The sequence below is a fragment of the Taeniopygia guttata genome, chromosome Z, assembly GCF_048771995.1.
Source record: "Taeniopygia guttata chromosome Z, bTaeGut7.mat, whole genome shotgun sequence".
NCBI classification, from domain to species: domain Eukaryota; kingdom Metazoa; phylum Chordata; class Aves; order Passeriformes; family Estrildidae; genus Taeniopygia; species Taeniopygia guttata.
The window spans coordinates 3,583,519-3,599,205 of NC_133063.1; the positions used below are offsets into that span (position 1 = coordinate 3,583,519).

The 15,687-nt window shown below is 48.7% G+C and overlaps 1 protein-coding gene across 1 annotated transcript; it reads left to right on the forward strand.

Annotated features, from left to right (window-relative positions):
* The first annotated feature begins 1,230 nt into the window (after window positions 1-1,230).
* On the forward strand, window positions 1,231-11,773 carry LIPG (lipase G, endothelial type). The gene is made up of 10 exons (XM_030258109.4): window positions 1,231-1,412; window positions 1,513-1,685; window positions 2,668-2,847; window positions 3,405-3,516; window positions 4,623-4,847; window positions 5,251-5,493; window positions 6,556-6,676; window positions 7,269-7,487; window positions 8,558-8,650; window positions 10,227-11,773. Exons 1-10 carry the CDS (start codon window positions 1,325-1,327, stop codon window positions 10,246-10,248), a joined length of 1,476 nt encoding a protein of 491 aa, XP_030113969.4. The 5' UTR covers window positions 1,231-1,324; the 3' UTR covers window positions 10,249-11,773.
* Window positions 11,774-15,687: the final 3,914 nt, after the last annotated feature.

Sequence of the window (15,687 nt, forward strand, 5' to 3'; positions counted from 1 at the left end):
TTTTGCAGATCCTCTGACTTTCCTCTCTCCTTTTGACCATGAGCATCCACAGATCCTGGGTGCTCCACTGCACACCTTTGATCTTTGTCCATCATTGCCCGACACCTTTTTCCTTTACCCTGCTGCTTTGTCTTTCCTTTTTTCTGTGAATTTAGAAGAAAGAGGTGCCGCGGGGCTGAGGAAGGGGATGAAAAAGAAAGCAGGAAAATCATCTGTCCCCAGAGCATGATCTATTCTTACAGTGGTGGGACACAGCAGCAGTATAAAGTGAAATAACTTATCACGCATCAGCAATTGGTAAAAAGTAATAAAAAAGTAGAAATAAACAGTCAATTTTTGAGTCCAAAATTATTTATGATATCAATAACGTACTGCAGAATATAGAGGGCTGCAAGTCGGGCAATGCCCTTCGGGGAAGCATCTTATGCCTGTTAGGTCCCCACATGTCCCCTGTGCCCCTCGGGGTCCGTGTGACCCCCACCAAGCCCCCAAATTTCCCCCGCGCCCCTCGGGGTCCCTGTGACCCCCACCAACCCCCCACATGTCCCCCGCGCCCCTCGGGGTCCCTGTGACCCCCACATGTCCCCCAAATTTCCCCCGTGCCCCTCATGGTCCCTGTGACCCCCACCAAGCCCCCCACATGTCCCCCGTGCCCCTCGGGGTCCCTGTGACCCCCCCCGAGCCCCCCACATGTCCCCCGTGCCCCTCGGGGTCCCTGTGACCCCCCAAACCCCCCAAATTTCCCCCGTGCCCCTCGGGGTCCCTGTGACCCCCCAAACCCCCCAAATTTCCCCCGTGCCCCTCGGGGTCCCTGTGACCCACAAATGCCCCTCGGGGTCCCTGTGACCCCCCCCCGACCCCCCAAATTTCCCCCGCGCCCCTCGGGGTCCCTGTTACCCCCACATGTCCCCCAAATTTCCCCCGCGCCCCTCGGGGTCCCTGTGACCCCCAAATTTCCCCCGTGCCCCTCGGGGTCCCTGTGACCCCCACATGTCCCCCGGGGTCTCTGTGACCCCCACATGTCCCTCGGGGTCCCTGTGACCCCCCCAAACCCCCCAAATTTTCCCGCCCCCATCGCGGTTCCAGCCTTGGGGACCCCCCTGGCCCCGCCCACTCGGGGCGTGGCCTCCCATTCATGCCATGCGTGACGTCAGGAAGGCGTGACCAATCGGAGCGGCGCGCTGGCCACGCCCCCCACGGTGCCGCTATTTAAGCGCCGCCGCCGCCGCCGCCGCGCGTGTGTCCGTCCATCGCCTCTCTGTCCATCCTTTCCTTCTTTTCCTTCTTTTCCTGCCTTTCCTGGCCCTCCCCGCCCTCCCGAGCCATGAGGCGGCTCTTCCTCCTGCTGTGCAGCGCCGTGTCCTGGTGCATCGCGGCGCGGGGCGCGGAGGCGGCGCTGCCCGCGGCTGGAGGTGGGTGGGCGCGGTGCCACGCGGGACCCTAACCCGTCCCCACGCGGGGCAGGCGGGCTCCGAGAGGCTTTGCTGACCCTTCTCTCCCGCTGGCTCGCAGATGGTAGTGCGGAGCGAGTGCCGGCGCAGAAGGCGAGGGTGAAGTTCGGTCTGCGCTCCTCGCCGGGCGCCGGGGAGGATGGGTGCACGCTCGCCATCGGCCAGCACCGGTGCTTGGAGGAATGCAAGTTCAACGTGACAGCTAAAACCTTCTTCATCATTCACGGCTGGACGGTAAGTGTGAAGAATCCTGGGCAATGCTTAGTCTGCCCGCTCAGAGAGAGCAAACTGCACTGTAAATGTGCTGTGTCTCCAGAATATTTATTTTCAGGAATTTCTGTGACTGCCTCATCCCTGAAGGTGTTCAAGGCTGGGCTGGATGGCGCTTTGAACAACCTGGTCTAGTGGAAGATGTCTCTGTGGATGGCAGGGGAGTTCAAACTCCATAATCTTTAAGGTCCTTTCCTACCCAAACCATTTTAGAATTCTATGACTATAGGAATTTGGGAAAACTTTTCATGTTCTGAGCACAATGGTCTCTTAAAAGATGCACCTCTATTGAGATTGCTGGAGAAAAGTGTCCGGGGTCAGGCTTAGAAACTCTGAAATCACCCAACTCATTCATAACTGCTCAAGATCACTTCCTAGCTGTACAATGTGAACACGGCACTAAAATCCAACTGACTGACCACTATGAATGTGACACTTGACAGGCACGTGTGTAGCCCTTCTGTAATCATAGCTGAGTGCCCAGTCCTGACGTCTGCTATGTGTGCTCCTTGATAAAGAAACAAGAGGGCACACAGACTTTATCAAGGTTTTAATTCTGCATTTGATGAGGCTGAGTGTGTGGCACCAGGGTTTATCAGCTCTGCCAGGGCTTATGCAAACCGCACTGCCAGGTCTGGCGAATAATTTTGCAATCCATCAGAATTTCTGAAACTCTTGAGAAAAAGTGTGATAAGGTGGCACGTAATGAATGCCTCTCCCTCCTGCCCTAGAAGGCAACTGGGTAATTACAGCCAGAGTCTCTCAAAACCTGTTTTTCTTACTCCATTGCATGCATGCTCTTACTGCATTGCTGAGAGGTAGTGGGGCTTGCAGAGGAGCAGCGTGCAGCTGGAGCAGCAAATGTAAATGCCATGCAAATAACTAGACTGTGGATGTGTCATCTTGGTCCTGCAAGCTGGAAACTGACACCCGAATCTCTTTCTAGATGAGTGGCATGTTCGAAACCTGGCTTGACAGCTTGGTGTCTGCTCTGCGGGAGAGGGAGAAGGACGCCAACGTGGTCGTGGTGGACTGGCTTTCTCTTGCCCACCAGCTCTACACCGATGCCGTGAACAACACGCAGATTGTTGGAAAGACCATAGCGAGGTTGCTTGACTGGTTACAGGTAGTGCAAGCTGAGAGCAGCCTCTGTTGTAATGCTCGGTGAGGGATGGTTGCACAAGGCTGCAGAGCGTTCACCAGCAGGGCACAGCCCAGGGCTTGGCCAGGCGAAGGCTCATCGCTGCAGCGCTGCTGCCCTGCCTCCTGGAGATGCTGCCCTGCAGCGTGCTTGGGTCAGTGGTGCTGAAGTGCAGTTCAGATCTGGGAGTGCTGCCTGAGCAATGTGGGCTCGGGAATTGGGCGTTCAGAGCCAGCACGAGGGCGGGGAGAGAGGAGAGGTCCATGGTGCTGCACTTGGCACCTGAGGCCAGGGCAGCTCCCACGGGAACGTTTTAATCTTGGTGATAAAGAATATCACAGTCGGGGCTGGAAAACGGGTAAACCGCGAGTGCCATCCAAACCGTTCCCCTTGTTTTGATGAAATACAAAATAAAGCGTCCTTATCTGCCCCCTCCCTCCAATCCCTTCTCAGAACTGGACTTTGTATTCCTGCAGGCAGCAGCAGCACCAGATGCCATGAAAGAGAGGGGATGAAACGCTCACATTTTCTTTCCCTTGCAGGAAAACCCACTTTTCAAACTTGAGAATGTGCACCTGATTGGGTACAGCCTGGGTGCCCACGTGGCTGGCTTTGCTGGTAACCACGTCCGTGGCACTATAGGCAGAATTACAGGCAAGTGGCTTTTTAAGCAGTTTCTCCCCTGTCCTTCCTGGAAGCGAGTTTCCTATGTTGCTACAATGTTGTTTTGGTGTTTTTCTTCCAGAAATGATAAATTTTCTACTTGGGACAGCAGTGGAAAGCACAGGTCTCTTCACATCAATTATAGCAAGGCTTCAGTGAAAAAACTTTACCCAGGACAAACTCGTCCTGGCTTTGTTTAAATTTAAATGCGGGTTCAAAACAAGTCCAGCTCAAGCTCTCACTATCCAAATGCTATTCCTCTGGGTGATAGTGTTTTTGTAATTATAGCTTATAAGCTAATGGAAGTGAGAGCTATTGGGTGCTGTTTGTCCCAGAGGATGTCTGATTAAAAAACAAAATCAAGTCTAATCAAGTCATTCTGGAAATATCTGAAGAGTTTGCTTCCAGCTCCAGAGGAAAGCTGATTTCAACATGTGAGAACTTAGGGCATAGTACAAGGAGTTACATTAAGGATTTACATGTGACGCTGGGAGTGAGAATTGCACACAGCCTAGCAATAAATATCTGTATTTAGTTAATTGAGGAAAAAAAAATCACCTGACAGTCAAGTTGTAGAAATGCTCTGGGGTGCAGCTTCTGGTCAGGGGTGAGGCTCCGGGGTTAACAGAGCATCCCAAACCCATCATGAAATCTCAGATGCAGGTATTTCTTGGCTGCTGCTTAAATTGTTAGTCCCTCTATATGTGCAGCCTGAAAACAGACAGAATGTCACTGAGGCAGCTTTGGCCTGCCAGCTGTCCCTGCCCATGGTGTTAAACCTCTTCTGGTGTTTGGAGGTGCCTCTTGAATCATCTCTTCACCATCACCTGGTGAAGGCTCGTTGCTTCCAACAGGCAATCTGGTGGATTGGTGCTGCTATTGGGTTGTATTGCCCCAAAAGTGGAGTGGGACACCTTTATTTGATTCCTCAGTGGGCCTGTGGTGAAGACATCTTGAGGGGCAGTACCAACAATGAGGCTGGGACTGTCTGTGTATCAGCTGGTGAGGAGACTTGCCAGCAGCAGGCTTCTGGCCATATTCTGTATGAAACAGCCCAATTTCTTACCTGGCCCCCTGTGTTCTGTCTCTGACTCCAGGCTTGGATCCTGCTGGCCCCATGTTTGAAGGAGTGGACCCCAGCAGGCGCCTCTCCCCTGACGATGCCAACTTTGTGGACGTCCTTCACACCTACACCAGGGAAACACTGGGTGTCAGCATTGGGATCCAGATGCCTGTGGGACACCTTGACATCTACCCCAACGGGGGAGACTTCCAGCCTGGCTGTGGCCTAAGTGATGTCTTGGGAGCCATTGCCTATGGGAGTAAGTTCTCTTTACCTTTTGCCTGTGGTCAGCGTAGACTTCTCACATGTAGACTTGGGTTGATGGAAAGAAAACCATTTTGTCCTTCTAAACTGTCTGTACTTCTGGAGATAGTTGCTAGAAATTATAGATGCTTTTAACAATGAAGCACATTCCCATCCCAGCACCTGATCATAATCTGTGGTTTTATGCTGGGACTAGGATCCTCTTAAAGCTCTTCATGTGAGGGACTAAATGAGCATCTCCCACTAACCTCCTGAATTGCTGCTGTTGGAAAACTGTTCAAGTTTGGCCTGCTCAGCTCATAGTGGGCTGCAGAAAGCTGTAGCTCACTTTATCTTATGGGCTACTGGGGTGACAGCTGCTTAAATCAAGTGTATCCCTTGCAACTCTGCTTCTCTAGCAATTGGAGAAGTTGTTAAATGTGAGCACGAGCGGTCTGTGCACCTCTTCGTGGACTCGCTGGTGAACCAGGACAAGCAGAGCTTCGCGTTTCAGTGCACCGATTCCAGCCGCTTCAAGAAGGGAATCTGCCTGAGCTGCCGCAAGAACCGCTGCAACGGCATCGGCTACAACGCCCGCAGGATCCGGCACAAGAGGAACAGCAAGATGTACCTGAAAACCAGGGCTGACATGCCCTTCAAAGGTATGTTCCCCTCCCAGGAGGAGCACAGCCTCACGGAGTCGGTGTTGGGAACAGGCAGAGGCAGAGGAGCAGCATCTCCCCAAAGCTGTGCAGGCGTCAGTGTTGTGCTGGCACCGGCTGTGCTGCTGTGCTCTGCTGTGGGACTCCAGGGCTTCCCTCTGTCTGCCCTGGGACCCTGGCAGGGGTCAGGAACCCCCTGTACAGAGCCCCGAGAGACACTGTCTGTGATCTCTGTCCATGGAGAGGAGTTTTCAATCTTACAGGATGAATTACCAGCTTTGAGTGTTTGATAAGAGTAATAATTAAGTGTGACACGGGTGCAAAAGTAAAATTTTAGATTTCTAGATTAGGGGTTCAGAGGGGAGAAGATGGAGGAATTGGGTGTGTCTTGTCCTTTTCCTCCTTCTTCATGCCCTCCATGTTTCACTGTGGTGTTGGCATTTTTCTGTTGGTTCAGGCTGGGGACACACTGTCCAACGTAGGTGACAGATATTGGCACATTATTGTAAATATAGCACAGGTAGTTTGTGGTATATAATGTTTGTAACATCCCACTGAGGGCAGAGCCCCACACGCTGCCCTGCAGGACAGAGCTGCGGCAGGGCAGCAGAACATGTTAGAGATAAACAGAATAAACAACCTTGAAACAGCACAGACCAATTATGGCTTCTGCTTTGGCAACGGGGCAGAAAGACAGAGACTTTCTACAATCTCGGAATCACCAATACCCACAGATTCTGACACTCTGCCACCACTGTGCTCCTTCCTCCCTGCAGAATCCACTCTGCCCTCTGAGCCGGGCTGTGCTTCACCTGCCAGGCTTGCAAAACTCAGCCTCAGAGCAATGTAAGGTCCGGGGAGCTGTCCCCAGGGTGGGCCTGCTGCTGGTGTTGTGTGAAACTCAAATTTGTAATCAGAAAGGGCAGGAAAAAGTGATCAGTGCTGTCTCACTAAAGGAAGGGTCTGGTTTTTGCTAGCCAGCAGTATTTCTCACAGAGCAGTGCTGAGCAGCGTTTCTTTCAGCACAGCTGGTTCCATCTCTGCTCTCCCCTTTCTCTCCAGTCTACCACTACCAGATGAAAATGCATGTCTTCAGCTATAAGGGGCTGGGAGAGGTTGATCCCACCTTCTCTGTCACCCTCCATGGCACCAATGGAGACTCTGAACCCCTCTCTTTAGAAATGTAAGTAATCTGCCTTTTTTTTGTGTTTTTACCTAAGTACGAAGGCCACAGGGACTACACAGGATGGCAGAATTCTTTTTCTTCTGCTAACACTGGCATTGCATCCCAGCCTAGAAGCCTCACTTCATCATCTTTCCAAAAAGCTTTTCATTCAGTAGATTAATTATAATTTATTACTGGATAAATGGAGAACACTTTAATGTGCCCAGTCCCCTGTTAGCCTTCATGGCTCATTGCTTTTTCGTGTGTGTGGTTTTTTTGGTTGGTTGGTTTGTTTTTGCCCTCCACCGTTTGGACGTAGTCTGAAATGTCTCTGGAGGCACTGCTGACCTCATTTAGCCTCTCCCAAAAGAAAGACCAGGCACAAAACCCACCTTTAAGCTATGGAAGGATGGCCAAGCTAAGTACACATTGTGTTGTGTGGAACCAGCTATGTGAGCTCCTGTCAGTGTAATCAGTAATTAACTGGTGACAGTTGAATGTGCAGCACTTGATAAGCTGCAGGGGCTCTGTTAAACTCCTGGCATGGAGCAAAGGAGCATCTGGCATGCTTCTGTGAGGAAAAAATGCCAAGTCTCTGCCTCTCTTCCAGGCTTGATCTAATTGGCCTAAATGCTACCAACACCTTCCTGGTCTACACTGAGGAGGACATGGGTGAACTTCTGAAAATAAAGCTCACCTGGGAAGGGACATCTCAGTCATGGTATGATCTGTGGAAAGAGCTGAGGAGCTACTGGTACAGGCCTGTGAATTCCTCTCAGGAGCTCCACATCAGACGAATACGTGTGAAATCTGGGGAAACACAACTGAGGTAATAATTGTCCTAGGCTGCATGTGAACTGTCCTGAAACTTCAACCCAGAGCTGAGAAAAAAAAGGCAGTGCTTTGAATCCTGAGTTGGTATCCAGGATGGTCCCCAGTTGGTATCCTGAGCTGCCTTCCTTTGTGGTGTCACCAGCTATTGCTCCCTCGTGGTGTAGGAGAGCAGGTTACTGTCCAGCACGAGGCTGCAAACAGGCTTTAAGCAAAACTGCTCATCACAGAGCAGATTTGGGGTATTCTTTTGCTTTATTTTGATACTGTGGGATCCACTGGGGACTAAATTAACGTGCTTTGAGCTGGTTTAGATTGTACGTGTAGAGTTAAAGTACCGAGCACCAAAAGTACTGAAACATGGATGGTCATGGCTGTTATTTACAGGCTTAATGTGCTGGTTTGGCACAACCAGTGGGACCTAAAACTGCAGCCAGTGACATGGTGATACTAACCCCTCAAGCACTGCGTTGTCCCTTCTGGGATCTGGTGGTGGGGCTGGAACTAGGTGATTTTTAAGGGCCTTTTCAAACCCAGCCCATACCCGTGGAGCATAGAATTGACCATAAAATTCTAGTGGAAGGTTCTCTGCCATGGCAGGGATGATTTTTAAGATCCCATCCCAGCCAAACCATTCTCTGATTTTATGATTCTCTGCAAATGGAAAGTTACCTGAGCATCCAAAAATTGTTAAAGTTCCCAGGCATGTAGCACAGTACTCCCACATCTTCTCTTAATGGTGTTCTGAAGGTAACCCAGATCTGTCAAAATCTGACAATTTCCCACATTTCTCAGTGCTTTAAATAAGCATCACCTGTCATCTGTAAGGTACTCTGCATCCTGGCTTCTATGAAACATAGGGGTAGTAGAAGCAAAGATCCCCAGTTAAAATATTGAAGCAGGAAATAAAACAGCAACTCAAGGGGCTGATGGTGTATCAAGATGTTCTGTGGGATGGATGTCTAATTAAATAACTTGTCCTAGAGTAATCCTGCAGTCCTTGTTACTTTTTAATTGCTAAGCATGGAGACAACAAGTGCCTTGACTTCTGATTCCTCCTCTTCCTAGGTTTGCTTTCTGTGTGGAGGACTCCCAGCTAACCAGTATATCTCCTGGCAAAGAGCTCTGGTTTGTGAAGTGCACAGAGGAATGGCAGAAAAGGTATGGAAATCAGCCAAGAGAAAGTCTGTATAATGCATGTGGCTTGGCTGGGATGAGTGGAACCTTCTTTTTGGGTTTTTTGGACTCCTGATAGCTCCTTTTCTTTCAAAAAATATAAGAAATCCTAGCCTAAGATTCACAGCTATCAGACTTAATTTTCATGTATGCCATATCTACTGCTAAGTAGGTGATATTATTCTCCTTTCTGACCTTGGATTGTCATCTTGTACCTTTGCATGTTTCCTGCACAATGGGCATATCGCTGTCCTTGCTCCTAATTGTGGTAGGTGCTAAAGTGAGGTGCCACCAATGCCCCAGATCTGTGCAATAGTGGAAAGGTAACTCAGAGTCATTTATTAAGTGCCCTGTAAAACAGGGGGAAGCTGGGAGAAGTGCAGGGCATTGCCTCAAAGTCTGGTGGAAGACCTTGAGCTGCCAAGAAATCACCTGGTTAAAGTTTGAGCTCAGCTGCAGGAGGAAGACTCAAGTGAGGAGGACTTGCCATGGTGCTGCAGCTCTGACTCCCACAGTTTCCTCTCCAGTCCTGCTGATCTCCCCTGGTTCAGGAGAGCCCGACTCTGACCCTGCCAAAGCAGCTCAGCCTTGCCTAACCTCTAGGGACTTTCCCTGACACAAGAACAACCCTCAGAGCATGACTTCCAGAAAGTCTGGTCCCAGAAGTGACAACCTGATTGCCTCGATGCCTCTGGTCATGTTTTGAATGAATTCCTGTTCATTTGACTAAATGATACTTCCCTTTGGATTCAACCCAGCCTTTTGCCCTCTCTTACATTTCAGTTTGTAGACTTGGAGCTTTGTCACTTGTAATCCAGAGGACAAAGTGCTTGTTAGGGCGAGCAGAGCCTTGTGGAAGTCGAGCTTTGCACAGCCTTCCTGGGCAGCAGAACTCAGCTCAGAAATGCAAGCTGGTCTCATTCCAGTTTTGGCAGAAACCAGCAAGCTGTGCTATGCACGGTAGTAAACAATTCTGTGAATGAAACTCCTGTGCAAGAACTTGTTGCTCTGCCACGAGTCTCAAAAGATCGAGTAAACATTCCTGCAGGTACAATAAAAGGCTGTTTTGATATGCTACTTGGTAACCCCCATAAAACTGAATTGCTGGCAGATGTGCCCTTCCTGCTTTCTCGTGCAGTGCAGCTTGTGCACGAGGCAGAGGAGCTGAGCTCAGCTCCAGCACACCGTTTTTTCTAGGAAATGATCCTTCCTTCCAGAAATCATGAGTGATTACTTGCTGTTCAGCTGTTTCTGCCAAGTCAGTGCAATGTTATAGTTTCCTCCTTAGAGATTGAGCCTGAAAACATCTGTCCATCCCAAATGGAGCTGCACAGGGAGGGTCTAGCTCAAGCCCTGTAATTTCTGCTTGCAGCCTGCATAATATCTGCTGCAGGCTCTCACTGAGTAGCTACTGGGCAAAGTGCAGCTTTTGCAGAATAAAACACCAGCCTGTGCTGTCCAAACCTGTTCTTGGCATTCCATGAGTTCTTAGAAATCCTTCATTACTCCTATTAACTTCTGCATTTAACTAGGTGTCTTTTTTCCTCTCTGTTTTCCCCAGGTCTGTCTCAAATCTGCTCTGAAGGCTTCCCTAAAGACTCACAACCAAGCAACCTAGATGCATGAAGACCACGCAGGTGGCAAGATGCTCTGGGAGAAGCCTGGCTTGGTAGCACTTAAAGAAATTAGCTCTTCAGGACAGAACATCTTGGACTGGATGCAAGAAACTGAGGAGCAATTGATAAACTGTGGTCCTAGACCTAGATAAACTAAAACTCCATTTTCCCTTTCCCAAGGAGCCTGGTTTGTGCATTTAACCTTACCTTGACCTGTTACACACTGCATTTTCCCTTCCCTGCTCCCATTAACCAGGACTATGGATGAAATCTTCACAGACTGAGACCTCAGCAATGATCTTCTGGTCTGCCTGCCAGTGGAGTTGAGAAGACAAATAACAATGCTGACTGTGGGTGACAGAGCTGCCAAGAACAAATTAGCACCTAGGGTAGGGGTTACCATGGTCCTGTAGCGCTGTGGGAAGGTGAGACCAGCACAGGTCAGGTGTGTGGGGTTGTCCAGGGAAGGGCTGGGGATAAGCACAATGCCACTTAACTTCAAATTGTCCTTTGCTTGCCTTAAAAAAATATGTTCTGATACTGAGATGTCTTATTTGCCTGACATATGGCCCGAAGAGGAGGCAGAGCTCTGTTCTCCCTGTGCCTGGGGCAGGACATGGTGCAGGAGGTGGTGGCAGCTGCTCCTCACTGCCTGGTCAGTGCCCACAGTGGGGCTGTCCTGGGGATCTCTTTTTAAGGGGCAGAGAGAAGCTGCCCCTGTTCTGACCACAGGAATGGAGGAAGGCAAAACACCTTGCTGCCTCAGGAGAGCTTTGCACCGCTCCTTTTAACCTCTGAGAACGTGCTCCCCTCTGCTCAGGAGCTGTTGTAGTACCAATGCCTAATTAAGAACCTTATTTTTCAGTGCCAAACATCCTGCCCTCAATTGTCACAACACCCCAGCTGGATTCCTTGGTCCCAGGTGATCTTGGCTTGGCTTTGAGTTGGACAGACTCCACACCTGTCCTGTTTGCTACAGCAGAGTGGGCCTTTGTCAGTTGGTGAAATAAGTTTTGTTTTGGTTGCTTGCTTTTTTCTTTTATTGCTTTTTTTTTCTTTTTTTTTTTCTTTTTTCTTTTTCTGGAAGGAGAATTGGTATAGCCACCCTTGAGCTTTTGGCTTGCAGAAAGGCAATCTCAAAAATGGTGGTGCAGTGAGTTCTAGAGTCTTAGCAAGTCCTTCTGAAGCCTGCAAATCTCTTCAGTTTTTGTAGAGCTTCACTCCAACCAAAGCAAGCACATTTGGGGATATTTTTTTTCATGGTTTTATGCAAAGACTTCGAAAACGGAAGCCTTTGGTAAGTATCAGTGAGTTGTTGCCATGCCATACTTAGAGAAGTTTCAAAGCCCTATTTGTATATTGTGGTTTTTGTATGACTTAAAACATAATTTATTTCTCATATTGTACATATGTAAAATTTAAAACATTTTGGTTTTGAGTAACAGTTTTTATGAGCCTTGAGATCAAAAATAAAGGGCTTTGTAAAAATCAATGCGGTCTTATTATTGATCACAGAATTATTTAGGTTGGAAAGACCCTCCAAGAACACTGGGTCCAACCTTGCCCCCAGCACTGCCAAGAGCTGGGGCTGTTTCCCTGCACAAGAGAAACTCCAGGAGCACCCTGGGATAATGGAAGTTGTCCCTGTCCATGGCAGGGGTGGCACTGTATGGGCTTTATGATCCTTCCAAGCCAAACTCTTCTGTGGTCACAGGTTTATTTCAGTTTTAGCTCAGCAGTGAGGACATGATTTCAACAGTACCAATACCATCATCTTTTTTTTCAGCAGAGTGAGCATCAGAAAATCAAAATCCTTCTCTGGTTTGCTGTAGAGGGATTTTCTGGCTCCCCCTTCCCCACAGTGACCATAAGCCACATTCAGCAGGGAGCTCTATCAAAACCATTAACCTTTCCTTCCCGTGCTGCTTTCTTTCAGACATGGCAATACTATTCCTGCTTTTGGCTGGGCAACAGCAGAATTTTGTGTTACTTTCTATGGTTGAGCACAGTGGGCTCTGGAAAGACCATTGCTGCTGTACCAGGCCAGTCAGGACAAGTTCAAACTCCCTCTTTTCCTTTGATTTCTTCCATTCATTCTTTTTTCCTCCATTAAATATCACTTATATTTTGCCTGAAATGATTCACCTCTGCCTGACTTCAATAACAAACCCATTGGTGATCACTTCTAAGGAAACTTACCCAAATCTAATCAATAACTGAGTTTTCCCAGCTTTTCCCAGCAACCCCACCACTGAATTTAAAGGGAAGCCTCTTATTGTTCTCTGCCTGTGCCTGACACAAATTGAGGCAAAAATCCAGCAGCAGCAGAAGGACTTTGCAAACAGAGTAAATACCTCTGAGCTGAGGAAGATTTGCATGAAATTACTTAGTTAACCTTTCCCTGTGGAAAGCTCAGCACTGCCTGTCTGCAAGGAAAACTACCTCGGTGGATTTGGCAGAGAGCTGTTTGGTACTTGTAGGGCCCCTGATTGTTCTGCACTCCAGAGCTGGAGCTGATTTCTGATGTGTTCCTGTGCACATCAGGGGCTCCCTTCCACCCTCTGAAACGAGTGTGTGGGGGGAACAAACACCAGAAGTCATTCCAGATATCTGGAACTCATTTTTTTGGCTGCTACCCCGTGGACACAGCTGCAGCACAAGAGCTGGTGCCTCTTGCAGGGTGAGTCTCCTGCAAGGACAAGCAGGAGCTGGCCCTAAAGGAAAAGGGAGAACACAAGCTTGCAAGAGAGGAGAAACAGACTGCAGCTCTTTCGCATCTGTGGGCATCCTCTTTAGGTGAATAGCCCTTCACACACACCAAATGTTAGCTCACAAATGCATCGCTTGTGCTGCTCCACACCTTGAGGGATCACACCTGCTGGCACACCAAGATCCCTGCGTGGCTCCCCTAGCTGGGAGCTCAGTTGTGCATTAAACAAGTGAGAAAACAAAGAGAAGAGGGTATTTTTTTGAAGTTTCAAATGAATTTAGAATTTTTTTTTTTTTAAACCTCTAAGGAATTTAGGCCTGGCAGAGCAGACACAACCCAAATCTGTGCCAGGCAGGGCTGAGGCTGGACAACTGTGCCCCCAGCTGCCTGGCACCCCTCCCCCAGGTTTCCTTGGGGTCACTTTTTCACAGCCACTGCATTCAGCCCCTGGAGTTGGGTCCCCACAAAGGTCAGGCTGTTCTCTGAAGAACAATAGGACCGGCATGGGGAATGCTTTATAGCCCTCCTCAACCCCCATCCAGGGCTGCCCCAGCCTCACAAGCAGCAGCAGCTGAGCACTGTTTCACCAATTACCATAAAATCAGAGCACCATAGAATCCCAAAATGGTTTGGGTTGGGAGCTTAAACTCCATCTCATTCTAAACCCCTGCCACTGGAGGCATCTCTAGAGACACCTTCCACTGTCCCAGCTGCTCCAAGCCTCATCCAACCTGGCCTTGGACACTTCCAGGGATCCAGGGGCAGCCACAGCTGCTCTGGGCACCCTGTGCCAGGGCCTGCCCACCCTCCCAGCCAGCAATTCCTAATTCCCAATATCCCATCTGTCCCTGCCCTCTGGCAGTGGGAGCCATTCCCTGGGTGCTGTCCCTGCCTGCCTTGTCCCCAGTCCCTCTGCAGCTCTCCTGGAGCCCCTTGAGGCCCTGGCAGAGGTTCCAGGAAAGCTGGAGAGGGACTTGGGACAAACCCAGCCTGTCAAGACATCCCAGCATCCCTCTTTGGAGGTGATTTGAGCACAAAGTCCACTTGGAGTGTGCTTCTCCCTCATTTCCTAGTGTAATATCTCCCTTTGGCAGTGCTCTGAGGTGGCTCAGCAGAGGTCCCCAATGCAGGTGGTGGCAGCTATCTCTCTCCCAATCTACAAAAGCTCTGGGCACAAAAGATCTGTCTGGGATGAAAAAGACCAACCTATCCTTCCAAAACCAAGGACAGCATGTTTTTTGCTGGTTTCCCAAACTGAAACCGTGACCCAGCCTCACTCCAGCAAGTAAAGCTTTCCAGTGGTCCCCAAGAGCATCCTCACCAAGAGATGGCTGTGACAGTCCAGGAAACCCAAGATCTTGCTCCTCTGCCTGTGCAAGCGAGTTGTAATTTTATGCCTGTTCTGATGCTGACATTCCAACATAAATTATACAGCTCATTGCCTTCCCAGCAGTCCCATCCAGCCCAGCAGCCAACACAAAGGTCTGGCAACTTCTGCACATTGATGCAAAGGCATTGGAGACCTCACACTGCTCAGAGGGACGGGAAAAGCAGCTCAGCTCAGAACCAACCCAGGTTTAAAACTAAAGATCAGATCATTTCTATTGCTTGATTATTGGTTTTGTCCTATCTCTGCCCTCTCTGTTCCAGGTTGTTTTGCAGCTGTTTCACAAAGGTTCAGGACATTTGAATTCCAGCTGATTCCAACTCCCTGCCACTGGAGGCATCTCCAGAGACACCTTGCACTGTCCCAGGTTGTTCCATTCAGGCATTGCTGAGCTTTCCATAGGGAAAGGTTAACTAAGTAATTTCATGCAATCTGTATAAAGATGACACAAAATGCAAACATTCGAAATTCTCTTCTTCTGACCTGACTTGCAATAACATTGAAAAATGAGGAAGATGGATCAATAATACAAGGCTTTCCAGGCCATGCTGTTCCACCTCTCCTCATTCTGCAAACAGGCAAACCAGCTCAGACAAAGTAAGAAATGATACAAGATGGACAAAACATTGAAGTAAATATGGTTGATTTTTCTCCCCCACCTTTCCATGTGGCTTTCATATCTTGTTTTGGCTCACAACAGACATATTGTACAAAGTTATGAAGAGAGAGGCCACACCAGCTTGGCTGGAGCTAGGCAAGTGCACTGAAATAATCGTAGTCTCATACCCTAAAACCTGCAGATGTTAATGAGATGAAGATCCTTGCTCTGCTCTCTCTGTGAAAAAGCCACACCTGCAACTGAACAACCCACCAAAGACACTCAATGGAAAAGCTGGACCACATTTTATTCACACATAACAATGGAGGGAATTCCCAATGAACTCAGAATTATTTGGGATGTAAAGCTTAAAATTTATCTCTAAATTTCAGACTGGTGTATCTGGGTGGTTTGCAGTAGACTAAGTTTGTTCAAAAACCTCGCTGCTCTCTTTATAAAGAGTTTATTAGTTTTGTCTTTTTGCTGAGGTAAAACAACCTATTCAAACTCAACAAAATTGACCTGTAGCAGGATAAGATTAACAGATTTGCCTTAAAAGCACTCCAGGAGTCAGTGAGAGAGAGAAAACTCAGATACCTTCATCTTGGTTAACAGCTCTCCACAAAAACCAGAACTGTTCATAGATTTCTGAACAGTTTTCATGAAAAAAAAAAAAAAAAAAAAAAAAAAAAAAAAAAGTAAAAAAAAAAA

What these genes read in the sequence shown, in the direction of transcription:
- LIPG (XM_030258109.4), top strand. Translation starts at nt 1,325, where the DNA reads ATGAGGCGGCTCTTCCTCCTGCTGTGCAGCGCCGTGTCCTGGTGCATC. An exon ending in TCATCATTCACGGCTGGACG is followed by an intron (nt 1,686 to 2,667) that starts GTAAGTGTGAAG and finishes ATCTCTTTCTAG; the next exon opens with ATGAGTGGCATGTTCGAAAC. An exon ending in GAACCCCTCTCTTTAGAAAT is followed by an intron (nt 6,677 to 7,268) that starts GTAAGTAATCTG and finishes CCTCTCTTCCAG; the next exon opens with GCTTGATCTAATTGGCCTAA.